Genomic DNA, 27303 nt, shown 5'->3' with positions numbered 1-27303 from the left:
AATCTACCAGACCCCATCATCTCTGGGCAAGCAGCACCGTTAGCGTCCCCTTTTCACACTGCCATGCTAATGCTGCTGCTTAGACCTCTGGAGTCTGAAAGGCTGCAGGGCTCCATCCAAGACGAGTATTTTGCACCACACCACCACTCCTGGCCAAACTTCCACATGAATCAAAGGGAAGAACATGAAATGTAACAGTACAGATAAGCTCCTGAACTCACTGGCCCTCAGTTATCTGATCTCTTATGAAGGTCAAAAGGATCACAGGATCCCTTCCAGCCCCCTCTGTGCAGTCATATCCTCATCTTACCTCAAGAAACTGAGATCACAGGAGCCTCCAGAGACTGATAAAGCAGTACAGCCATAGAAGAGGGAGGTATACTTAGTCTTCAGAGATTTAAATTGTCTTAAATCCAATGTCACACAGAGAAGTAAGGAAGTAATTCTCTATTTTGCTATGTCACCAAAAAGCAAGAGGAAAAAACCACACAGAACTGCCAGTGTTAAATTCATAACTTAAAGCATTTTAATAAAAACAAAGCAAAATACATTTCATAATCTGTCCACTGGCACAATGTATAAAATCTTTTAAATAACAACTTTAATATTAGTCACAAAATACAGCATGTTGTATAAAAATAGCTGTATGCACACTGCTAAAAGATAATGTAAAACCGCTCTCAATAGGCCATGCAAAGACATTCAGCTTTGACCTTTCCATTTCCAAGTGCCTGTTGGATCTGCTACTTTATTCCTTCTCATTCTGCTTGGGAGGACTTTGTGCTGGCACTTGGGGGCCTCCTCCTCCCCCTCTCCACCCTGCACACAATGCCCTGGCAAAGGTTTTCAGAAATGCCTGGCAAGTTTAAGGTGCATCATGTCGGGCATCTTAGTGGCCCAATTTTCACAGCTTACGTTTCAGAAAGTGCTCAATATAACATGTCCTCCTCCATGGACCCCTCACCTTGGTCATGCAAAATCTTCAGATCTTCAGCCAGTACCCTTTCAAATTACTCCTGACCCCTGGTGCACCACAGTACTAAAACTGGAAGTGAAAATCTAGACACCCAGCCTGAGATCACTGCAGGAGGCAGAATGCAACAGCTGCAGCACCATTTTTGCACAGATGTACCTCTGCACTCGATAATCCTAAATTATTCACACACAAAAATTCACTGAAGCCTGTCCATTCACATTAGAACTCCAGGTAACACAGACAAAAGGACTTGGAGAAATATGAGTTTACAGAAAGGAAGGTATAACTGAGGATAGCATTAATATGAAAAAAACCCAGATACTAAATATAAACTGTTATATAAACAGTCTGTAATACTGTGGTTATCAGACTTTAGAATGTAACTGCCAGAGAAGGGGACACACTGGACAAAAAAAAAAGATGATATGGAGTACATTTTAGTTAAGAACAAAAAGACGTCAGATAAAGAAGTAACACACCCCCAGCTTTCATCCCACATGCTGACACACAAACTATCAACAGGATAAAAAAGCAACCCTGTCCTCTTCATCTCCACAAGCCTGAGCGATCCTTGCACCTTTACAGTATCATCCTCACACAATTTAAGCCCAATGAAGGTAATGGAGACAGAGATCCACCCAGTCATCATCTTCGTTTCCTGAGTCTACAGAAAGAGAGAAGGGCACTAATGGTTGAAAACAGTCCCTGCTGCTGACACTAGCAGCAGCACCTTGCAAGATGCGCCATCGAGGAGATCAGCCATAGGCAGGGAGAGACTTGATGCTCTGCTGGGCAAAGCAAGAAAGTGGTTTTTTTTCTGATGTTTTCAAGTTTGCATTTTAAAGCATGTTCTTCTAAGGGGAAAATAAGGAAAGCTCAATGATTTATCACCTCAGATAATACAGCAGCAAACCCATCTTCTCCAGTTTAAAAAGATCAGTTAAATTATCTTAATGCACCAAATCTGACAGGCAAAAAACATTCCCATAAAAAGCTGTCCCCTTAAAGTTACAAGTCACATCACAAGAGCAAGCTTCTAATCAAAATGTCAGAAGCAGAGAAGCTTTTATCAATGCTGAAAATCCAAATAAGAACACAGGCTGATCTTGCCAATCCATAGCAGGAAAGTAGTTTAAAAGGCTTTATGGGGAACTGGCTGAAAGTCACTGGTTCTGGTGGCGTGCATCATTGCTCTGCGCTTGGCGAGGCGGGACTTGGACGGAGGAGAAAGCTTCATGGAGCACACAGCATGGGCAACGTTCTCCTGCTCTGCGCTGAGTTCGTTCTCGTGCTGAGACAACTGGCGGTTAAGGGCTATAGCCTCAGCAGCAAAAAGTGTCAGGTCTTTTGTGCTACTGTTCCTTTCAAGGGAAAAGGAGAAAGCAGTTACACACAGAGTCACTTCACCTGGTTACCCTCACAGCAGAATATCTATTTCCAGACAGTTTTATTTCTCCTATCAAAACATCGACACAGCAGGCAAAATGACCAGTTAATATTTGCATCTCTCCTCATTGCGAGGACCGGCAATGCATAACAAAAACACTCTGGGATTTTGGAAACAGCCACAGTTCTAGTCCTCGTTCTGCCAAGGCCTTCCGATGTAAACCCAGGAAGCCACCTGAGATGCCATGCTTAATTTCTACATGTTAAAAAAGGATGGGCATATGGGGCAATACTGTTGTCTGTCTTCACAGAACTGCAATCCCACTGTAATTGCATATCTGGCTCAAGAAAATGCATTTCTGATGGGAACAACCACCTGGAATCGCCAGTGGCAGACATGGAAATAGAAACAGATGTGTGACTCAGGCTCTGTGGCATAAAGTGATTTGATGGCAGATTCTGTAAGTGAGGCTTGCTCTGCTCACAGTTAAATTGATACTGTGATTACCACCAACTACAGTGGAAGTCAGATGCGGGTCTGTGTATATGATGATTATTCACCCATCAGAATGTAGTCTCTTTGGATAACGCACACCTTTATGCCTTTTTTCCCCTCCTGGGCAGCAAACTGCCAAAACCATCATTATTTCCTGTTTAAGACTAGCACTGCACTGCAAGAATCCTCTCCAATGCCTTTCCCACAAACAAGCAAGATTAGATCATAAAGAAAAATGACAGCTTTAATATTTCTGATGTTCTTAACAAAATTAGTGCTACACAGTTATTAAGTTCCACTCTCAACCAGGGATCCTACCCCTCGATTTGTCACCTCCTATCTCTCCCCATTCTTTCAGTAATGATTCTTGGCCAAGTTTACAGACATTAAAAAAAAAAAACGAACCCAAATATTACCTTTGAAGAACTTGAGGGGTAGGTAATCCCCTTTCAGGAGCCTGCTAGAAGAAGCAGTTAAGAAAAGTTAGTTATGTATTAGCAGCTGGGAACCAAGCTTTCCCAAGAGAGGGTGATAAAAAAAACAGGTGATTCCCCCAAATCTTCACAACTAACAGGTATTGCATATAAACTAATTCACTGTGGGTTTACAAATCACATTTCATAATCCATCTCCTCTCACAAGAAGATACCACAGTTTGCAGGTGTAAGACTAAAGCTTTGGAAGCTCTCTAGAGGGTCTATCCCTTCTCTCCTGAATTGGGAACTAAAGCAAAAGAGGACAATATCCACCAGCATTCTGCATTACTAAGAGTAACATAATAATTCATGTACTGCAGCGCTTGGTATTCACAAGAAAGCCATTTAAAATGCATAAAGCAATAATTAAAAAAAACACTTAAAGCTTGACAGATTCATCCAAATATTTACCACACAGAGCTCCAGAACAAATAAAGCCACTGTATATCGTTTAATTAATCAAGATAAGAACACTAAAACATGCAATGTCTCTATTAAAAGTTTAGAGACAGGGAACAGCTTGTTTATCACTTTGAAAGAAGAATAACCCTTAAAAAAATATAAAGGGGGATACATACTCCTTGAACCCATGAATGTTGCAAAACTTGAGCAGCACTTAGTCGTTCTTTGGCATCACGAACCAGCAACTTTGAGATGAGATCTTTGGCCTCAGAGGATATATGTGACCAGTCCTTGTCAGGGAATTCATACTTGCCTTCCTGAATGCTCTCAAAAAGCTTGTTCTAGTAAAGGAAAATTTCTTTCATTGAAATAGCAACTAGAGTGCAACCAGAAGACTTCTCAGGTGGGATTCTTCTCACTCCATTTTATCCACCTAATGTGGTGGGTGACAACTGAAACCATCCAGTCTCCTTACGGAGTCAATGGAGAGTGACAGGCAGCTCCAGAGTGAATCAGTGCATCCTACAATGGACATGTTACATTGGCTGCTCACACCACCTCTCTCTCTCCCCCCAGTAACAGTGAAGCCCATGTACTCAACTTTTAGAAAGAGTAAATTCAGGCCCTGCATGGAGACTCTCCTGAGGCTCAACTTTTATCTGAGAAATTGTGGCGACTACCATAAACCAGATCAAGAATAAAGAATACAGGAGGATTGGGGGGTGGGGGAGAGGACAAGGAGAAGCTCTGAGATTTCGCATCACGAGGAGAAAGAGGCAGTTGCCAAACCTTACTTTAGAAAGGGCTATCATCACTCAACTTTTACATTACCACTCTCGCTTCTCAGTGACAGCTTATCCTCCCAGATAACTGGCTGGGTTACAGACACAGCTCTTCACCGCTGGCATTATGGCAAGTCTTACGCCCTAAGTTCACAGGGCAAACTACACTCTCCCACATATGCCCAGGATATGCGCATTCACCTGGCAAACTCTGCAGACTTCTCCTCTGTCCCAGCCACAGTCTGTGCCACAGTTGCCCACAAATGGGGGGTAACCACTGAGCATGATGTACAGAATCACTCCCAGGCTCCAAAGATCACACCGCTTATCATAGAACGTGGCCTCCTCCGTGAAGACTTCAACCACTTCAGGTGCCATGTATTCTGCAGACCCACACTAGGAAACCGAATTCAAGCCAGTTTTCAAAGGGAGGATCAAATCAAAACATAACTCAAGTTTTTTACCATTTCTCTGTCTTTACAGTAGGCAGCTTGGCCTAAAAGCAGAATCGGGCATGAGGGACTACTGAAGTTTACTGCTTTCACTGCAGGTCTCATTTTGTTAAGCCAAATCACAAATGCTGCATCCCTCAAAGGTTAAATGGAATTGCCAAGAGCTTTGAAACCTGTTGTGAGCGTACTGCACAGGAAAAAATTAACACATTTCAGGTGTAAGGACTACAGAGATGTAATAGAATGCAAAAGAGTTCCTACTGTTCTTTAGCAGAATCATAAGCTGTTCCATATGAATCTATGATCCTTTATACAGGGTCAAAATATTAATTTACCTATTTCAGGTTTTTAAATCTTATCCATTAGTTATCAGGCTTTTCAGAAAGTAAACAAGTATATCATGTGAGGTGACTTCTATAACAGACTCCTGCAAAACTGTCAGATTTTTCTTTCAAAGTAATGCCAAAAGCATAGCACTGTAGTTTTTCAAACTAATGTGTATCATAAAGCCACACACTGATTACAGAGCTTGCATTGCCCTTAGCTCATGGGTCTTAGCTACAGAATCCAAATATGGGGAAATGAACACAAAACTAAGGTTCAAACTCAGTCCATAAACCCACAAAAAACCTCCACGAAAAGCTTCCTCATTTGATGGGGTGAAAGACAAACAGGATCAATGTGTTACTTTCTGGCCAATAGAATTAACACGATGAGCTCCTGGGCTTTTGTATATTTGTTCTATGACTGGGAAACCAAGACACTATTTACCACACATAGACACACTTTAAATGAACTATCCACCGCTGGGTGTAGTTGCATTAAGACCTTTGGAAGCTCTCCTCTGGAGATAAGAAAAATTGTTTTATGGTAGAAGAGAAAAAGCATGAAGCCACAGTAGGTCTCTTACTGGAGTTGTTAATTCGGGAGTAGTTATTGGAGTACACGCACTGTTCAGCTTCACCCCACTACCAAGATCAAAGTCACATATTTTTACTGGTGATACCTAAAAACAAGGACAAAACAGTAAGAGGTCCAGAAGACTGGGACTAATGCAATATATATGAATACAGCACCACGTGGAAAACCCCATGACAAAAAGCAAGTTGTTCTAGCAGGAGGACTAGTGAAACCCAGTCTTACAGGTATATTCCACTCCTTGAATTTGCCTCCTCTGTCCCAGTTGCTCCCACATCCCCAGCATCTGACCCTATTACATTAATTTTTTATTTGGCTAGGCAAGTGCCAGTACACACTGGGACAGTTTGGGAACTATATGTAAACATGACCAGCTGGCCTGTAAATGTTGCTTGTCCATCTGGGTACTGCCTCAGAACAGATGAGATGCTAAGCTGTAATTGCCATGCCCTCTCTAAGAACAGTTGGCTTTTCATCTCCTAGCCAGATGCTCACGTATTTACAGCTCACAGAATAATTTAGTCTCTTTTGGGCTTCAGTTCTATTAAATTTAGTTGAAGATCACTAATGGGTTCAAAAGTCTTCAAGAAGAGAAAGACAGAACGTGAGGGCTGTCTTTGGAAACCAAGTTAAAAAAATACACTTCAGAAGGTTAAGAGACCAGAGTAGCACCTTTTCTGGAGATTCGCACAGGATGTTTTCAGGCTTCAGGTCCCTGTGAGCAATACCTAAACAAGAGTACAAATGTTCATTACAGAAGACACTCTCCTGTTTATTTCTCATTACCTCTCTTTATTAGAAGGTGGCCTGGGAAATATTCTAGGCCTGAGTTTGCTACACAACACCCCCTCAATGATACTGCAAATAATTGAATTTCGAAGTGTTTGTTTGTTAAAAGTCACTGTTGCATTCTGCTATGCCTTTATCATCCTTAAACGTACATGAGAGTCAGTCAAGCAAATAAGAACCTGCTAACACTGAAACTTTTTGGCTTAGCCCAAATTAATTATGTTAATTAAAACCAGCTTATTAAGATGACTGACCTGTAGGAAAGTTACTTATGTACATAGTTTAGTCAAAAGATTTTTGTGCCTTCTACAGTAAGGTCCTTCTTTCCAGAGGGATCAATGGGTGGTTTGCTGAACTCCTACCAGCACAGACAATACCTGAGACACTCTCCCCCCAAAAAAATCCTGAGTTCCTAGGTGAAAATATCATCCCTTTAACAGCGAGGTACGTACTCATTCCTGAAGTAAATTAAAAATTAAAGGATTTGGTTGGAGATGCAGAAGAAAAGGCTAAAGGAGAACAACTAAGGGCTTCTACATTCATTCAGCTGCTATCAGAATAGGCAAATCCAACAGGGAAATGCAAAGTTATCTACCTATTGAATTCACACGCAAAGGCGGTTCTATGTTGTCAAAGCAGTTCTTCAAACGCCTAAACACACAATTTCTGGAAGTTCTCCATTTAATATGATCAAACTTAATGGGAAGGCAGAAAATGAGAACCAAAAGTCAAATCAAATGAGCAGCTTGGCTGTAATTTAACTGCACTTTAGCTTTGCTTAAAAAAATTACACTCCAAGCACACTTGATACTCCTTCAGAGTATGAGGGAAAAAAAATATCCCACCAAATTCTAGGTGAGTTTCTAGTGTCTTTTCTTCAGCACACTCCACAAGACATGACTTAAAATATAACATTAATAGCATAGCACTGACCTAAAGGAATCAGAACTTTCATAGTGATGCAGTTCACATTGCTTATGCATGAAAGATGGGAAAGATGACAAACGAAGATGGCCCGTGCCGACATTTACAGCAAGGCTGACAAAACTCCCAATAGTTGGCTTGACTTGCAATGTGAAACCCAACAGCACTTTTTTGTATTATAGTTTGAATTCAAATGTCTGATTATATAACATTTTATTCTGCAGTTGCACACAGCGCTGAGAAAAGAAAACAACTGCCTTTAAACACTCCTCCAGTGGATTATTAGCAATAAAGCACACATATCCCAAGTGGGTGTAAGACAGTATTATCATCCAGCTGAGTTTTAAACTACTCCTGGCAAAAGAATTAGTTGTCCTCATTCAAATTTTTTTTTTTTTAAAGCATCTAGCTATAGCACTTCACCATTAAGCTGTGCAATAAAACTGCTTTAATTTCCTGTTTACTTTAGTGTTCTGTATGCTACTTACTAATTATTTTAATGTCACACAGAAGAACCATAAAGAGAACAATAAAATGAAAGGGGATGTTGTAGCCGATTCCACAAGCCATGTCCCCACTGTACCAATTCCCAGCAAATGACAAGAGAGTGGATTGCTGCTCTAAAGCCATTTTAATGAATCACTCCCCTCTTGTTCGGGGAAAGGGGAATTAAAACTAAAAGCTGAGAGAGAACTACAGAAAGATATTAGCTAAGTCGATGTTAAACTTCCTTGAACAGTGATCCTGGACTTTCAGCTGTTAAACAACCTACTATAGCCCTAACACATCAAATAAGCATTTCTCCACATGTTCAGCCCAAGTTTCCTGTTCCTTATTTGCCCCATATCTCAAAGTCAAAATCTTCCAAAGGTATTCAAAGAGTACATTCTCTGCAGGTTTAAAGCTGAGTTATCACATAGACAGGCTATGAAGATTACTAAAAATCTTAATCCAAAATAAATTTGTTTCCACAGTCAAATTAACTTCTCATAACATAGTCATAACATGTGACAAGATCCATATTCCTCAGGTTTACCACTTACTTTATTCCCTATGCATTGCTACACTTTTCTTTTTAATGGGTTCAACCTATAGAGGTACCAATGCTGTGATTCCAACTCAAGCATATAAGCAGTCCTGTGACTTACAAGTTAAAGTCTACAATTAAACATTTATTGAACTGGGACCAGTACTAAGCAACTTCAGACAGCAAAGGTAGATCTGTTGAGATCTACCTGGCTCATCAGAATAGCAAAGTAAATGGAGAAAAAAATTTATCAAAATAACCAACCAATAAACATAGACTCCAATTACATGCCATTCTATTCAGAGGTAGTCACTGTAACATTAATTGAAGCTGCTTAATCTATGCAAGACCAGGTAATCATGACACAGGAAAGATTTTAAAGGTGTCTATCACATTCAACACGAACATACACTCTGGGATGACCATAATGCACACAGATATTTTGAAATAAAACAAAAGTACTCCCAAATAGAAAAAGCAGCAGGAAAACATTTTTACGTAAAAGAACTCTCTACAAACAGAACGGCTTTTAAATCTGAGCAAATCCCTAATGAAATGAGGACACCTTTAAACAAGGACTATGGTTTACTTGTAGGTCTCTCAACACAACAGTGGGAGTCTAAATGTGGAGACCAAAAGCTACTACAAACAAAGATGTCTTGTAACCAGTAGAAATTCTGGGTAAATACAGAAAAGCATCTCTGTAGACCTGAAAGAGGAGGAAATTAAAAAGAATATTAGCTCCCTTTTGAGTACCCTTTACATGGTGGCTTAGGTAACAAGAATCATAGAATCACTGAGGTTGGAAAAGACCTCTAAGATCATCGAGTCCAACCGTCAACCCAACACCACCATGCCCACTAAACCATGTCCCTAAGTGCCTCATCTACACGTCTCTTAAATACCTCCAGGGATGGGGACTCAACCACTTCCCTGGGCAGCCTGTTCCAATGTTTAACCACTCTTTCAGTAAAGAAATTTTTCCTCACGTCCAATCTAAACCTCCCCTGGCGCAACTTGAGGCCGTTTCCTCTCCTCCTATCGCTAGTTACTTGGGAGAAGAAACCGACACCCACCTCACTACAACCTCCTTTCAGGTAGTTGTAGAGAGCGATGAGGTCTCCCCTCAGCCTCCTTTTCTCCAGGCTAAACAACCCCAGTTCCCTCAGCCGCTCCTCATAAGACTTGTTCTCCAGACCCCTCACCAGCCTCGTCGCCCTTCTCTGGACACGCTCCAGCACCTCAACGTCCTTCTTGTAGTGAGGGGCCCAAAACTGAACACAGTATTCGAGGTGCGGCCTCACCAGGGCCGAGTACAGGGGCACGATCACTTCCCTACTCCTGCTGGCCACACTATTTCTGATACAGGCCAGGATGCCATTGGCCTTCTTGGCCGCCTGGGCACACTGCCGGCTCATGTTCAGCCGGCTGTCAAACAGAACCCCCAGGTCCTTTTCCGCCAGGCAGCTTTCCAGCCACTCTTCCCCAAGCCTGTAGCGCTGCATGGGATTGTTGTGGCCGAAGTGCAGGACCCGGCACTTGTCCTTGTTGAACCTCATACAGTTGGCCTCGGCCCATCAATCCAGCCTGTCCAGGTGCCTCTGCAGAGCCTTCCTACCCTCGAGCAGATCAACACTCCCGCCCAACTTGGTGTCATCTGCAAACTTACTGAGGGTGCACTCAATCCCCTCGTCCAGATCATTGATAAAGATATCAAACAGAACCGGCCCCAAGACCGAGCCCTGGGGAACACCACTTGTGACCGGCCGCCAACTGGATTTAACTCCATTCACTACAACTCTCTGGGCCCGGCCATCCAGCCAGTTTTTTACCCAGCAGAGTACACCTGCCTAAGCCAACAAGCAAACAGATTCAACCCTAATGTTAATTCTCCCTGGATGCAGATTTAACTTTTCTTCTTCAAAAAGCTATACCATCTTAACACAGCTGATTAAACTATCATATTATGAAAATAATTATTACAGAGGAAAACAGCATAAGTCATCTGGCATTGCTGTAAATAGACATGCTAGCAAAGGCTGACTACCTACAGATAAAATGTGCTCCATAACTTAAGCGTACCATATCAACTAGTAAAGATGTGGACAGCCTTCTCCTACCTTTTGTATGAAGAAAATCCAGAGCAGAGGCAATATCTCTCACCACTTTGCTAGCTTCTCGTTCATTGAAGTGCTTCCGCTTTTGTATATGGGCCAGGATTGAACCTGTAAGATTAACAGGTAAAAGGCAAAACCTTAGTATGAATGCTGCCTGGGCCAAGAAAAGGCTTTGTTAATACAAGGATAAAAGTACAGTAGCCACTACCAGTCTGCCGTAAAGGGAGAACTGATCTCAGTGTGAACAGGGCCAGAAGTAATTTAGAAAAGTTATTTGCAACTAACACTCCGTCCCAGTATGTTTACATGGCAGAAATGGAAGTATTACAATCCCATGTTTTTATATGAAAATAGCCTCAGAAAATAATGATGAACTAGTACCAAGTATCATAAATCCATAACCTCATTTCTCTTATTTTATAACAGCCTTTCACAGCAGGCAACTTCCGTGGACCGAACAGGGGAATGACTAAGAAGAAAAAGGTACAACTGAGCAACTTCAATACTTAAGCATGCAACATAATTTTCAAACACTGCAGCCCTCTAGTTTAAGCACAGCGTGAGAGGCAATCACTTTTTACTGCCCCAGCACGACTGGCCTGTTTTCTACACACTGTGAACAGTAGAGACTTGCTAATAGTACTAGTAAAACTCAAACATCAGCTAAGGATGTACATAGCACTTCAGCAAAACCCACCCTCCCCCAGGTCACAGGTGGCCATGCTTAAACTAACTCTCCTCATTTTGTATAATGTGAAAATTGAAACCCCGCACTGAAAGTCAAGTATACACGATTTTTGTCTCAACACCATCAAAATAAAAAGACATTCTACCTTTAAATACACATTAAAATTCCCACTGACATCAAAGTAAGGCTCATACACTGACTTAAGGCAAAATTTGCCCAGGGACATGAAATCTGACAGACGACCTCAAATATGAACATACTGAAGGACTGGGAGCTTGCAGGCAGAGCTCCACTGGTATCCCTTTAACAAAGGATAAAGGGAGGTTTGATTCCTTATCTTAAGTGAATTCCATCAATCTTCTCAAAAGATTAAAAATGTCTTTAAAAAAACAATTAAATGTAGTCCACAGAGATCCAAGCCCACTAAATAGCCTTACTACTGTCTTCCATTTTCTTACCCAGAGAGGTATAATTATAAAAGCAATCAGGCAGAGAAATTCAAGAAGTAACTGCCATTTGTTATTAGCCACCAATACAGTAAACATTTTATATCTCAGGTGATTTCATTTTTATTCTTCAGTTCTAGATGTGGAAGGAAACCTCCCATTCTCTATTGTGGTAATTCCTATTCTTATACCACCAATGCTGCTGCCACTCCTCCACAGCGAGGATTCAGAAAGGAAACAGGAAAACACTCAAAAAGAAGAAGGATGGACAAAAGACTCTTCAGATATGCTGTGTCAGATGGGTGGAGGAAAGCCACTTTGGACCAGGTAATCAGATTTCAAATACAGGTTTCCCTCGCCAAAAACACCGCTTTCTAGCTTGCTACAGATTTAAGGGCAGAGTTCAAAGGGTTTTCCTGGTATAGTTGTTCTTTACACCTTTAGAAAATAGTAACAGTTCTTGAATGTTTCCATCCCTGTGGAAAAAACCCCAGACCTTGCAGGAAACAATACTGAGCTACCTGAAGTGCTCATTTCACTCAGCAGGTTTATTTCAGATTACCCTTCTAAATAGAGCTGATGTTCCAAACTCTCTCAGAAAAGTATTATATCAATGAAAACATACTCTACAGACTTTATGTTCAGCCCACGCAGAGAAATCCCACAAACAGAAAGAACAGCAGGGCATTCCTGCCACAGTTGGTACCACCTCCAGTATTCATCAGAGAGAAAGCATCATATAGCACCTCCCAAAATGCATTTTAGAGGGGGGGGAAGGAAAGTACTCTTAAATCATGCAAGTTCAGTATAATAAGCTAGATTTTAACACTTCCAATTATAAAATGCTGTCAGGCAAGGATATTAAACGGCTTCTGCGTATCATGGTGAACTGAACACAGCTAAAATGGGAGCAGAGCTCCTTCAGTTACCACAGCTACAGGAAGGCAATGCTGAAGATGGAAAGCCCAAGTTATGCCCCAACATTGGAGATAACATCAGACTCTGAGACTGGAGTTACTAAAGTAAGGCTTGCATTGAAGATTAATGTTCTCATTCTTGCCAGCCACAATGCTGTAGCACATCAGAAGCTGGTCTGACTCCTAATTCCTATTATTTCTTTGAAAATCATTCAAACCCACATACCTAACACTTCAAATGCTGAAATTTTTCAGAGAGAAAACTAGCCTCAGCCAGCCCTAGCTGACCACTGTAAAAACAGTAGCTAAGAGAGGGAACAAAGTGTAGCATTATTATCCTCTCAGCAGCCGTGCAGGTACAGTAACAACCATAGTCTCACAGTCAAAGAAGAGGGTTAACTACTGGAAGGATGTGGAGATGGGAAAAGAAACAAATGCAGATTCATCCCAATCCAGCCCTATTATAGCTAATTTGTCAGAGAAGTCTGTGCATTAAGAACAGTGTTAGAGAAAACCGCAATGAAATGATGCAGTAATTTTAAGGGAAGGTGAACAAAAGCTTTTACTCAAGAAAAAAAAAGAGTCCTTCTCTTTCTAAAAAGTTCTGCATCTATACTGAAAGAATTTGCATTTCTTGCACATATGGTTTGCTACTGAAAACCTTCTTGATCAGTGACAACAGAGATGTTCTATGGGCAGAAGTATACTCCTTCAGAAACTCAGTTTTTCTTTGAAGGGTGGGCCACACTTAACTCATGGTTTTGCAAAGCCATGCAATTAATGGATACTGTAATTATGCTCAATGCAGACAAATGTGATAAAGCCCACAAAGTGCTTGATGTAGCCTTCTCATTCCCCAGGTGAGTGTTAAATGCTGGAGATCAGTGACAACACATGCTCACTTGATGGGTCCTCAAACAGCCACAAACTGGCTGCTTCACAATTACAGCAACCCAAGGGAGAAGCAAGATGTTTTTCACAACAGTGCTCCTTGAGTTTCAGGAAATGAAGTCAATCCTACATCAAGGGAAAATGCTACCAGAGTGTATGGATGCTGTACTAAGATCATGCATAATACCTGACATACTGTGTGTCTGCCCTTGCCTGAAGGTACTGTGACCTACTAACTATATTCCAAAGCTTCCACTTTAACAGAGCTGACATTTCCATCGCTTAACTACAGAAAAGGATTGCAAATGTATGACCAGATCCATCAATATTCAAGAATAACCATACTTCAAACTTTGTATATTATTTCCTCTACTATTTCTTTGTCTTAAAATTCTCAAGCATTTAAAGTAAGCTCTTCATTTTCTACTTTAAAACACTGAGAAAAAACAGGACCAAGATGATTCAATGAACAAAGGCACAGTTACTGCATGGTACCTCCTCGCAGCTTCTCAAAGACAAGGTAGTATCTTGTGTCATCTTCAAAAAATTCTATTAACTCCAAAATGTTCCTTTAAAAAAAAGAAAAAAGAGGGGAAATAGAAGAAACAAGCACAAAGTATAAACAGAACAATGAACAGTTTCAGCATGGATAATTAGGAAGTGCCAGAAGTAATCAAAAATAAAAATGTTAATTAAACAAGTTGCTTTGCTTGCCTATGGCATTAAAACCACAATTCCAACTCACACTGAAATTTAAGCAGGGGAAGTAGGCCAAACACCAAAATCAGACAGGATTGTGAAAGAGTTCTGCTACTGTTCAATTGACAGGAAGATAACTGGTAATAGGTTGTATTTAATAATTTAGAACATTGTACTTGTGCTGAAGGCAAGAACAAAAAAAAAAATCATTAAATTGGTGTTCTTTCTCTCTGGAAATCACAAGGCAGAACACAGAGGGCTCGGAGGAGACAGGCATCTGTCAACATGACATTAAATGCAATGCATTACTTGCCGTTTTTAGACTAACTAACTCCTGTTTAGCTAGTGTATAGTCTTTGCAGCACAACACAAACACCCCACGATGCCTTGAGAATGTCAAATGTGTAAGTGAGACTTTTCTATACTTACAGTACACAGAAAATCCAAATTCTGCATATGGTCATGAGAGCTTGAGTTTTTCATCAGTTATGTACTAGATGACTGTATGCTCTTAACCACACACAGAACAAAGATATAATCTACTTCTCTATAGCACAACTTAAGCCCATGAGTTTGGTAAAGATAATTTAAAAACAAACTTGTTTAAGCATTGTACTAAAATTAAAAAAAAAAAAAAAGGCTCGATATGAGCTGCACAACTGTAGTATAGATAACAGCTGTTGTATACATTCTAGATGAATGTATGACCAGGTGACCTGCTTAGTGGATGAGGGAAAGGCTGTGGATGTGGTCTACCTGGACTTCAGTAAGGCCTTTGACACCGTCTCCCACAGCATTCTAGAGAAGCTGGCGGCTCACGGCTTAGACAGGCGCACTCTTCGCTGGGTCAAAAACTGGCTGGACGGCCGGGCCCAGAGAGTTGTAGTGAATGGAGTTAAATCCAGTTGGCGGCCGGTCACAAGTGGTGTTCCCCAGGGCTCGGTCTTGGGGCCGGTTCTGTTTGATATCTTTATCAATGATCTGGACGAGGGGATTGAGTGCACCCTCAGTAAGTTTGCAGATGACACCAAGTTGGGCGGGAGTGTTGATCTGCTCGAGGGTAGGAAGGCTCTGCAGAGGCACCTGGACAGGCTGGATTGATGGGCCGAGGCCAACTGTATGAGGTTCAACAAGGACAAGTGCCGGGTCCTGCACTTCGGCCACAACAATCCCATGCAGCGCTACAGGCTTGGGGAAGAGTGGCTGGAAAGCTGCCTGGCGGAAAAGGACCTGGGGGTTCTGTTTGACAGCCGGCTGAACATGAGCCGGCAGTGTGCCCAGGCGGCCAAGAAGGCCAATGGCATCCTGGCCTGTATCAGAAATAGTGTGGCCAGCAGGAGTAGGGAAGTGATCGTGCCCCTGTACTCGGCCCTGGTGAGGCCGCACCTCGAATACTGTGTTCAGTTTTGGGCCCCTCACTACAAGAAGGACGTTGAGGTGCTGGAGCGTGTCCAGAGAAGGGCGACGAGGCTGGTGAGGGGTCTGGAGAACAAGTCTTATGAGGAGCGGCTGAGGGAACTGGGGTTGTTTAGCCTGGAGAAAAGGAGGCTGAGGGGAGACCTCATCGCTCTCTACAACTACCTGAAAGGAGGTTGTAGCGAGGTGGGTGTCGGTCTCTTCTCCCAAGTAACAAGCGATAGGAGGAGAGGAAACGGCCTCAAGTTGCGCCAGGGGAGGTTTAGATTGGACGTGAGGAAAAATTTCTTTACTGAAAGAGTGGTTAAACATTGGAACAGGCTGCCCAGGGAAGTGGTTGAGTCCCCATCCCTGGAGGTATTTAAGAGACGTGTAGATGAGGCACTTAGGGACATGGTTTAGTGGGCATGGTGGTGTTGGGTTGACGGTTGGACTCGATGATCTTAGAGGTCTTTTCCAACCTCAATGATTCTATGATTCTAGATTAAGAGAGACATCTAAAGGAGTAGTTTCAGAATTGGCTCCAACTCATCATAGAGCATGGTGCCACTGGCTGCATAGGCGTTCCCTCCTTTTCAGACAGGAGTAGCAGCTTTAAAAGTTGCTTCATTCTGTCGCTATGTGAAGTCAGCACACATCCAAATGAAAACTAAATTAGCTTTTTGCTGATCTACGAGTTCCAGTGCAAAAGCAGGAAGGCTGACACAAAGAGGAGGACAAACCACGCATTAAGGAAAGGAACGGCAAGACTGTTCCTTTCAACAACAGCTGGTATCATGTCAGCTTTTGCTGATGGTGAAATCACAGGGGAGAGTGTCAAAATGTTAATTCCTCATTCGGACAAAAGCCATGCATCACTGAAGCACATTCAGGCTACACTGACCTGGTTGCTAATTGAGTTATGTGACTTTTAATATGTAAATATTACCCTAAATTTCACAGGTAAGAGAAGGGGAAATTCTTATTTTGAATAGGTCAAGTCCAAATTTCAACTGGTTTTAAGGAGACCACTGCAAAGCTCCTAACCTAGTCACACATAAGAGGCTTAAAAATTTGAAAAAAATATTCAAGATACTTTAAATAAACAAAGACTCTATACTTACTTGTTACCCTGACACTGGTACAGCGTTTCTATTTCACGAAAAACCCGACTCCGACTATGCCCAGCATTTTTTTCAATGATCTGTGGAAAGAGTTAGAGTTCATATTTGAAAAGTTACTGCAGGAACTGTGCATGTGGCTCTGGAATTAGATAACTGATCTAAAGCTTGAATCTCAGGCATGGCCACCAGAGAGAAACACTCTACCTTTGTCTGTTTGTTTAATTTCTCATCTGTCATTTATTTACAGTGTCAGCAGAGCTCTGGAAGGCATTCAAAAGACGAGAAATGAGGACAGGAAGAGAAGAAAGGAACTAAATCTACATGTTACACAGTCACTGACCAGTTACCACAAGGTTTTTCTTGCATCATTTTAACTCTGCAATGTGCGGAAAAGGATATCCTTTTGACTTCTAACAAAAATAGATTTGAGTCACATCAGACATTGAACAGTCAAAAAGAAGAGCTCTGTCATTATAGGCATTTAAGTAAAAAGTACTAAATTCACCACAAAATGAGTTTGGTTCATAGTGCAAACTTCATGGAGACCCAATAATAGGACCCAATGTATTAAAGAAAACACATTCAATCTCAGAGCCCTTCTGTACTGCCATCAGAAGTCTCCTTCTTTCACTCACTCCTCAGACTGAAAGAGGACAAGGGCTTTCCACAGAGACTAAGACTGAATGATTGCTATGTGAACTGAAAGCTCATGACATTACCACAAATACTACCACCATCTGTATCCAGTATTGGTTTCTCATTTTTACAGCCAGAGTTCTCCAGTACAGAACGGGCAACCATTTACCAGTAGTACATGGGACTTGGTATCTGGTGACATCTCATTCATAATGTAGCAGTTTGTTTATTCCAGACTTTCAACTTCAACAATTCTACAAAGTACACACAAAATTATAGCATTTATAGGACTAGATTTTTAAAGGGACTTAAAATTTTTGTGCCTATGGTTTTTGCAAAAGAATCAAGCATAAAGCTTTCCTATTACTATTATTTGTGTTTGTAATTAAATGGGGGACTCAGGATAACCACAAATCAGTAAGTGGGCCCTAACACTCAATCTAATGGTATTACAGAAGATTCACTTCTATCAAAAAATAAGAGACAGCTTTACATGAACTAATGGCAGTAACTGACGCTCTCTGAACTCGGAGCAGCATTCTCAAAAGCTTGCATTATTTGGTAGGCCATGATAGATAATGACTCGGCATCTTCTTTCATAAGAAGAGATAAAAACTGGTAGGACTACAATCAAATCAGGACATGAGGGGAAAGCTTGCCCTGAGATCTAACCATCACACAATCATTTACTGTTTGTGAATTTGATCTGTGGCTGATATACCAGTTCACTCCGGAGGCACAATACTTAAGATGACACATATCTCAACGGTTATAAAGCAGGCTCATTTCAAGCATCAAAAATTTTCGAAAAGCTTTTGCTGTTACCCACTCTATTACAGGTTTTCACTGAGATACTATAGGAGGGAGAAGACGTGTTACAGACAGAAGTGCTGCTGCTTTTATTCTATACTTACTTTTACTGCATATTCTTTCCCAGTTTGGAGGCTGACAGCACCCTGAACTTTGGCATATGCTCCCTCACCAAGAAGCTCAGCAGTCAGCTTGTACAAATCTGACAAAGAAATCCAGCAGAAAGGACACGTTAGCCAAAGCACTTCAGTGAATAACATCAAGACAAGCTATTTATCTGATGAGCATCCCTCATATGACAGCAACTGAAAAAATTCCCTTGGTGATGAAGACAGAAAATAGATTTATGCAGTACTATAGTAGATGTGCCAGACTTAATTATGTCTCATTTTTCACTTTCCCCCCCTTCAAGTTCCAGGAAAATTTAAAGCAGACTTCATTCCAGCATCAAAATTACAAGTTTGTTCCTACAAGAAACGTTTTATATTTCAGCAATTGCTAGGACCTCACCCACCTTCCCTGTCTTCATGTAAAACTTGGAGCAAATTTTTTTTAGGTGGAAAACATTTCACTCCTTGATCAGAAAATGCCTACCATACAAAGTTGTCCTGGTTTCAGCTGGGATACAGTTAATTTTCTTCCTAGTAGCTGGTACAGTGCTGTGTTTTGGATTTAGGACAAGAACAAAGTTGATAACACACCGATGTTTCAGTTGTTGCTAAGCAGTGCTTACACTCGTCAAGGACTTTTCAGCTTCCCATGCTCTACTGACTGAGAAGGCTGGGGGTGCACAGGAAGCTGGGAGGGGGCACAGCCAGGACAGCTGACCCAAACTGGCCAAAGGGACATTCCATACCGTGTGACGTCATGCTCAGTACATAAACTGGGGGAAAGCTGGCCGGGGGGGCCGCTGCTCGGGGACTGGCTGGGCATCGGTCGGCGGGTGGCGAGCAACTGCATCACGCGTCACTTGCTTTGTATATTCTATTATTATTACTATTTTGCTTCATTTTGTTTCCATTATTAAACTGTTTTTATCTCAATCCACGAGTTTTCTCACTTTTACTCTTCCAATTCTCTCCCCCATCCCAAGGGGCGGGGGAATGAGTGAGCGGCTGTGTGGTGCTTAGTTGCTGGCTGAGGTTAAACCACAACAGAAGTCTACTTGCAGAGATAGTGTTTTAAGTATAATTGAAATTTGAAGGTTTAAACCTAGAAGACTGCTACCATTGTGATTTGCAATGTACCTTACAATGCTACTTGCCCACTAAGAAGTTTTATACTGGTCAACTTTGTCGCACTGAACTGTATTTTACCTACAATGTTTCATGGTATTTGTGCTCACATCTATTAGATCAAAACATTTTGACATCAGCACTGTTCCTACTAAAAAAAAAAAAACCACAAAACACACCAAACCAGATTATTAATAGGACTCAGATTTCACCACTAAGAGAAAAAAGAGACTGAAGACCAAAACATGGGGTATGAAGAAAACCAGAAATGTTAACTTATAATGTTTGCCAAAAAGCAATGTTTAGCTAAGAAAACTGAGAACAGCGGAGGGAAAACAGACCATTACAATTAAAAACTTAAAAGTTGCCACCAACCTTCAAACTTCCCAGGGACATGATCTGTGGCTCTGGTTCTTTTTTTCTTTTTCCTTTTCCCACTGTCTGCTATGGGGAGAGGCTGACTGCTGACCATCTCTGTGTGGCAGAACATAAAGGTGCCTTTAACACACAGTTACTTTACTATAGGAGAAAATGAACATGCTCTTGTGTGTTTCTGTTCTTAAGCTATCCAAAAGTTTCTCTGCTTGTCTTCATCACAAGCTGCCATCTCTCCCCCAAATATCAGAGGAAACCTAAAAAGACAATTTGGGTGCTGATTAACAGCTCTGGGGAGGTTTGATAAACAAATGTAAAACCAGAAGAAAATAACTATGCATCTATACTGAATCCTCTTCTCACAGCACAGTAAGGCAAAGCATGGGAATAACCTTGTCAACAACCACCATGAGCTACCCACAACATAACGCATGCCCTGATGCAAGACAAGATTTACAGCCCTGACAAGGGCGCTATTCTTTGAGCTATTCCACTGTTTTACAAGTAGATTTTTTTCAAGTCAGCTTAAGAAAATGAGCTTCCAAAACAGGAGGAAGATGTGGGGAAGTTTCAAACAGCCCGGTGAAACAAAGCAACCACAGGAGTTAAGAGGTCAAAGGAGCAATCTATGTCAGTTTATGCTGCCAAAAGGCCAGAAAAAAAACATTTCTCACAGAACCACGATGTGCCTTTCTAAACCACAGATCAGTGGATAACTTATGCTCCAAAACAAGCAGTGTTTATGGCATTTAGATATTTTCTTCCTGCATTACTAGCTGCAGATATTACAAGAGCTTAGTCAGAGAGAACAATTCACTGATGCAAGATAATATAGCAGAAAAAGAACACACACCCGCATATTCTTATGGAAGGCCTAAATAAAAACATTGCCATACACTTTCTCTGCCAGAGGCTGCTTCATACAGCTAACCTATCTCCAGAAAGGTTAAATGATTCCACACTATACTCGCATGAGCACTTCCCATGACACCAGTCACATCCTGCCAAGTTGGCCCTAACAGTTAAAAATCACGGCTCAAGGTCTTTAAGGCAGTAGCAAAGCACTGCTAAGACATTTTACAGTCAGGAGGATTTCTAAGTAAATTCACAATTAAAGACCTTGTACTACAGAAAAGACTAAATCCCTAGAAATAGTATAATTATGAGAACATTGGTAATGAAAGAAGAGCAAGCCCTAAAAACAATGACAAAGTTTTCTGGCAATTCTCCTTTAACAGAAAGCCTTTGTGAATAGCAGTTTTTCCGCCCTTCACTGTTTCTACAGTACTCTGAAAACACAGGAGAAGCTCCAAGGCAGAAAATATTACACAACAATCTACCAATACATGAAATACTTTTTCTTTGCTTCGTTGTATTTTTCCTGTCAGTATCTGTCAGTAATAGCCATTATGAGTGTCACTTAGAACTCGCACATCTGAAAATTTAAGACAAGTGCTATTCTGAAAGCCCTTTAACTTACTGAAACACTTAAAAATGTATCACTCAAAGCCTCAAGACAACAGTAAATCCTCATTTCCAAGTCTTAAGCAGAATGTGCTAAGAAATCATCACAATGGATGACATATGCGAGTTATTAAATACAATAATATAAAAGCATACATTTTACCAACTTCTGAAGCAACAGCTTTTTAACTCAAACTGACACCCATACAGTTTCAAATTTTAACATAAAGAGAAGGCTAGCCTTTGACAGCAAGTTCCAGCTCTCCCTGATTTCCATGCAGCCTGCATTAGAAGTTATTCAGAACTGGGGTCAAAATGACACATATGAAGCTGCTCAGAGATAGAGCTGGGCTGCTTGAAGGAGGTGCTTCATTTCCAGAAGGTGTCAAACAAGTCATTTTAATGACCTGACCTTCTGCAAGTCAACAAGTCATACCTAGGCAGGTTCTATTCCATTTCAAATACTACACAGTTTCAGAGCTTGTAACAGAGAGTAAAAATTATGCAAAAAGACAGGAGATGAATCCTGTGCCTTAGCACAGCTGACATTTCTCCACAACCCTCTCCTGCACTCTACCAGTTGGCTATGATATTTACAGTCTGGTGTTTAATAACTCACTACATTATTTCAATTCCCTTTAGTCTGACTCAATTCCTAAATTACAGAGAACTGCTTCCTTGAAACCAGGAAGTTCACTAGTCATGTATACAGAAACCAAATTACTGAAAAGCTGATGTTTTCAACCTATAGTCTCGACCAAATTTGCTATCAGACAGGCATGAAACGTTTGCTGTATTAGATTCTTACTACCCTTCTAGTCTGCTATTTCACATCATTGTGTAGTTCACTTCTGTCAACACAGCTTTTCCTTTAAAAGTATCACAGCTTCATTCTCATTATTCACTTTGTTATAATTAACCAGTACTTCAGTAACAGCTGGTGTGACAAGAAAATGCCTTTAGCCCAGCCAAATGCTTTAGAGGCTTTTCAAGCTTTCAAAGAAATGCTTCTGTTTCTATGACTGTATACCAAAGAGTTTCTGATGACACTGAAAGACAGTGTGCCTCAACCATCAAGCAGTGCTGCAACATTCTGCATACTGCAGGACCACCTCTGGTGACAAGGACACTGTGGGTTCCAAGGAAGCTCACCCTGCCAGGCAGAAAGCTCAGAGACTGGATGAACTGCTCTGGAGGGAAATGGCCCATAGACACATCAGGTCCCAGATGAATGTTTAACTGTTGTCATTTTAAGGTCATTTTGCAATGTGGCCCGAAGCATTGAACCCCTGCTTCCAAACCAACTTGTCCATCCACTTCATGATCTATTCTGGCTGAGTGCAGGGAGGTGGGAGTAGAACACTACTTGGTGTTCAGAGCAGACTAGCCAAACCTTTGATAAAGAGCGCTTCTTGCATCCCTCCCGATCATAACAGAGTCAGACTGTTCTCTGAGAGACTACTGTCTGACTAGCAGTCTGACAAAAGCTGAAGAAATAGGGAACAGTTCAAATTCTGATCTGTCCTTCTCTTCCAGTCAGGTTAGGATTATTGCTTACAGATAATGTAACCTAGCAAAATCCATACTGCAAACAAAAAGAAAGCAAGTTTCCGTCTCAGCTGCAGTCTTGTTGAAGTCCTGTATTTTATTATCATCATAATTCAGTGTTGAGGCAATATGTAACATATGCATTATTCAGAGCCTGTGTGGGAAGGTATAGTTACAGCCTTTCCCTTTTGCTATTGTGGCCTCTACAACTATCTTCAAAAGGATGAACAAAAGCACTTATAAAGAAGACTTGCAAACAATGCCAAGTGAAGAAGGAACAATTACCACAAGTTTCACTTCATCCAGATCTTAAAACACCCTTCATCTTGCTTCCTAACACTCCATATACAAAAACATGCCAAAATCCAATATCCAGACACAACTCCCCTCTCATTCTAATCTGCTTCCCAAAGGAAGGACGGGTGTATTTAGAAAACAAGCATACACATGTACAGGAAGCACTTAGAGAACACAGTACAGATGCCTTTTTCTATTAAGAAGAAGATACCTTGTTTGTGCGTTTGAATTCAGTGGAAGAAAGCAGTTTAAGCAGAGAGTCTGGGTACTAGCACCTGCTTCAAAACTGGGTCTTGCTTGAGCTGGGTTGTTCTGCAGCTGAAAAGGAACACAATCGTATTTACATTCAGAAATCACATAAACACTGTTACATACATTCTGGTAGTGCCCAGAGTCTCAAGATTGCAAGAACCTGTTGTGCCGGACTTTGTGTGAGCACACAGCAAGAGCACACCCCTGCATTGAAGACTTTATAACTCTTAAGTACAGAATGCAAAACACAGCATTATTTCCAGCGCTCCAGTCATTTCAGCTGAAGAGGAGACCCCCTCATTACAGTCTAGCAAAAAAAAAAAAAAAAATAGAGGGATTTATGGTGTTCATTAGTTCTTGTTGTTATACCATTGGAGAACCATAACAAGTTTAGATATAAAATACAGAATTACTCTTAATGGACAAGAATTATCATATTCCTAACCTAGATCAAGACTCTGCCAAGATAGAGCACCACGACTACAACCATAACAGCACCAAGTTAAAGCATGTCTTGAAATTGGTGTTGAAGGCAGCCAAACAGGCTCCAACGGACCAGGAGCATGAGAAAGCATTTTCCACAGCTGAAAATATTCTCCTGAGAACAGGTACCACTAGTACTGAATTCACTCCTAGCAAGCGGCAAACGAGGCAGTGATGTTCAGGTAACACCATCTGAAGAAAAGAAGCAGGAGCGTCAAATAAAGCTTTCCGTGGATTCGCAGAGGATAGCCACAACCCAGAATTCAGTAGATGAAACAGACTCAAAGTTGATGTGCTGGCACAGGATGTTTTCAGACCACTGAGGTGGTACCTAAACAGCTGCAATGACAAAAATATTACTGTCCCACAGACACTGCAAAAGCAAAGGCTTTTTATTCAGACTGAATAAAAGACCACTGAGATCTCTGATGAGGCTTCTCTAATTGAGATTTAAAAATACTATTTTGACTAACTGAACAACAGACAGACCAGTCTGCACCTTCTGAACAGCATCAAACTTCTCTGTTGATTTACATTTATTTTCAAAGCCATTGTTTACTTGTTCCAACAGCTACCGACAGATTCAATAAAATAGTTAGTCATGAGGAAGTCCCTTGATTCCACAAACATGACGTACCTGTGACTCTCAGACTTCAAATGTAAAAACATGTGCTCAAAACTCAAAAAAAAAAGTTAAGCCACTTTAAAGCTTCAGACATCCAGAGTTTTGGACAAAGAAACAAATGGAACCAGACTTCAGTCTCATTTTCCTCCCAACTCAGTTGCTCACATCATTCTTGGACCCTCCCTTCTCCAGCAACACTGATTCCTGTAGATGTGGCTCGTAACGAAACAGGACTCACCCAGCAGGTGCTGATTCTGCCAAAACCTGTTAGTTGCAGGAAGCTCAGAATAATCAAAGCTACCTTTATAAAGCAACTACATAGTGATTAATTGTGCTTGTAACATTACAGATCAATAGAAACACAATTTGAAGAGGAAGGACGCTTAATTCTTTAGGACAGCCCTGTGTCAAATCCAGAGGCAGATTATTTTAATACTCATTCTGCATTGCATTAAGTAAGAATATTAATTTCAAATTGTAAGAAGTGAGTATTCTTATAGGTCATTAATCTTTACAGTAGTTTGCCATAATTCATTCTTAGCCTTCAGAGTTACCTTCTCATCCCACCTATAAGAAAACTTTTAGTATCATTTAATTCATTAATCTGAATTATCCATGAAGGAAGAGGAACTTAAAAACATTCCAACATCTTCCCAATAAGATATAGAAGCATTAACATCTTAAAATGAACACCTCAAAGTCCACAGGAAGTCCAAGCAATCTGATTTCATTAAAGAGCAAGTCTGAGAAAAATTATCAATTCTGCCTTATCACAGGCATTACTGTAACACCTACACAGTACAGCAGCTAACATCATTCTTCTAAAATCCTTCACTCTGTAGAAAAGGTTACAACAACCTTTTTCTTTATCTCTATACTTCTCTCTGTGATTCCCTTCTGTCACACTTTTAGAAGACCAGTGTCACCTTATCTTCTGTGTACGCAAGTTGCAGAGTCTAACTTTTTGTACTCTCAGCTAGCCACTTCCCTTGCAAACTAAGCATGGGGTTTCTGAGGTTCTGAGTCAAACCCTCCAGCAATGGGTGGATCTCACTTTGCAGGATAGCACATAAAGTTATTTCAAATAGATTCCTCCCACCCCAATTTATTACTTCACCGTGATTACTACTGGGGAAGCAGAGAGAACCTTAATGGAGAAGGGAGCACACAGCATTCCTTTCCCTCTCCTGTTGGGAGAAAATAGCATATTTTAGCACACATGCCGTAGACATGAGATCTGCTGAGGTCTGCCTATGTTTATACAGACACACGTGCATTTCTTTAAAAGCATTAGTTATCATTCAGAATGACAGCAAAAGAACTGATATCATCCCCACTGGAAAGACGAAGGCAAACAAGACAAGTGTACTGCCCCGACTATGAGTTAACAAGTAAGGATAACAAATGAGACTGAAGGTGGCTTAAAAACACACAGCAATCTTTTTAATTTCTTGTTCTAGGACAACAAGCCTCTGAGGCAGCTACATGGATGAGAGGATATAATAGGGTGTATTTCATGGGGCTAACAAATAAATGCGAATGGTAAGTCTTGTCGGGAACAACATGGCATACACAGTGGTTATTGCACTAAAGACCATCTTCCCTCCTTCCACATACAGCACTACAGCCAAACAAAACATTTAATGCTACTGACCACTGGCAGACAATCTGTATTTAAGAGTTTTCATGACAGTGCAGTAGGAACTTCGCTGCAAAATTATTTTAAACTCCAGATAACACATATTCTAAATGAGAAAAGTCCTTGCAACAGTACTTTGACTCGACTACTCAAAGCTTCTCTAACCCCTAGAGCACTTTTAAATTACGGAGATATACAAGGCATGTAAGTTCTGAGGGCCACTTACTAAACAGTAAGCTGCTTACTCTCTTCTACGTCTGATGGCATCGACAACTCTGAGAAGATTGTCTCTGCATTGCCAATTAGCTCCTCTAACCCCACTCAGCTCCCTTGCTAGTTTTCAAGTCTAAACCAAAGAGAAAAAATTATTAGAAGACAACGTTTAATTTCATACAGATACAAGATAACCATTTCCTGCTCTTACTCCACTCCCCACAAATGATCAGATAATGACATTTGTCACTGGAAAAAAAGCTACACAACATACTCCCATGTTAGCAAGCAGCCTTGTTTGGAGAGGTTCATCTAACTAAATGTGTTTTTAAAGTTAAAGTTTAAAGTACAGAAATACTCTGTACTTTCAACTCTAAAATTAATAGTCGTTAAACTCCCATCACATTTTCACATTTGATGGCACATAAAACGTGTACCAGTGTTTTAATATTTGTTACCAGGAAGGTACTGGAAGGTGAGAGGAAATTCCTTATAGAAGTAAATACCTTTTTTGAAAGCATTAAGGAGTACTGATACAGCATTCCTACTGCGAAATAATGTCATGATGGACAATACTCAATGTCAAGAAACTTTCAAGTGTCCAAGGCACCCAAATCCACTTAACCTGGAAGGCTGCCAATACCAAAACCAATTACCTTTAGAACTGCAGTGGAAGAGGTTCAGCTCCGCAAGTGTATTTTGCCTTGCTTCCACCCAACACCTGGAAGGCATGAAGAGGAGCTCTGTTTTGAAAAAAATGCCAAACTGTAATTCTCCAAAGTTACCAGAATATATGCCAATCTTCCCAAGCTAATTGTGGG

The 27303-nt window shown here is 41.0% G+C and overlaps 1 protein-coding gene across 7 annotated transcripts; it reads right to left on the bottom strand.

Annotated features, from left to right (window-relative positions):
* Positions 1-503: 503 nt before the first annotated feature.
* Positions 504-27221, bottom strand: MKNK1 (MAPK interacting serine/threonine kinase 1). 7 transcript variants are annotated; one of them, XM_076340262.1, is made up of 13 exons: positions 27139-27221; positions 23482-23588; positions 19962-20218; positions 18456-18553; positions 16906-16985; positions 14183-14256; positions 10749-10853; positions 6561-6616; positions 5881-5976; positions 4720-4914; positions 3913-4077; positions 3275-3318; positions 504-2337 (listed from the first exon to the last, which is right to left on the bottom strand). In XM_076340262.1, exons 3-13 carry the CDS (start codon positions 20074-20076, stop codon positions 2109-2111), a joined length of 1257 nt encoding a protein of 418 aa, XP_076196377.1. In that variant the 5' UTR covers positions 20077-20218; positions 23482-23588; positions 27139-27221; the 3' UTR covers positions 504-2108. The 7 variants fall into 7 exon arrangements, with proteins under 7 accessions (XP_076196377.1, XP_076196381.1, XP_076196382.1 ...); XM_076340266.1 differs by having other exon boundaries at positions 19962-20060; XM_076340267.1 differs by having other exon boundaries at positions 3275-3315; positions 19962-20060.
* Between the last annotated feature and the right edge of the window lie 82 nt (positions 27222-27303).

Source organism: Aptenodytes patagonicus, chromosome 5 (genome assembly GCF_965638725.1).
Source record: "Aptenodytes patagonicus chromosome 5, bAptPat1.pri.cur, whole genome shotgun sequence".
Classification (NCBI taxonomy): Eukaryota; Metazoa; Chordata; class Aves; order Sphenisciformes; family Spheniscidae; genus Aptenodytes; species Aptenodytes patagonicus.
This window is presented reverse-complemented; position numbering and strand designations above follow the sequence as displayed.

Coding starts and splice junctions, on each gene's coding strand:
- MKNK1 (XM_076340262.1), bottom strand. CDS start 20,076: ATGTTCTGCCACACAGAGATGGTCAGCAGTCAGCCTCTCCCCATAGCA. Junction 10,854..14,182: donor CTTTGAGAAGCTGCGAGGAG/GTACCATGCAGT, acceptor TTAATCTTACAG/GTTCAATCCTGGCCCATATA. Junction 4,078..4,719: donor AAGTCTGCAGAGTTTGCCAG/GTGAATGCGCAT, acceptor TTCCTTTACTAG/AACAAGCTTTTTGAGAGCAT.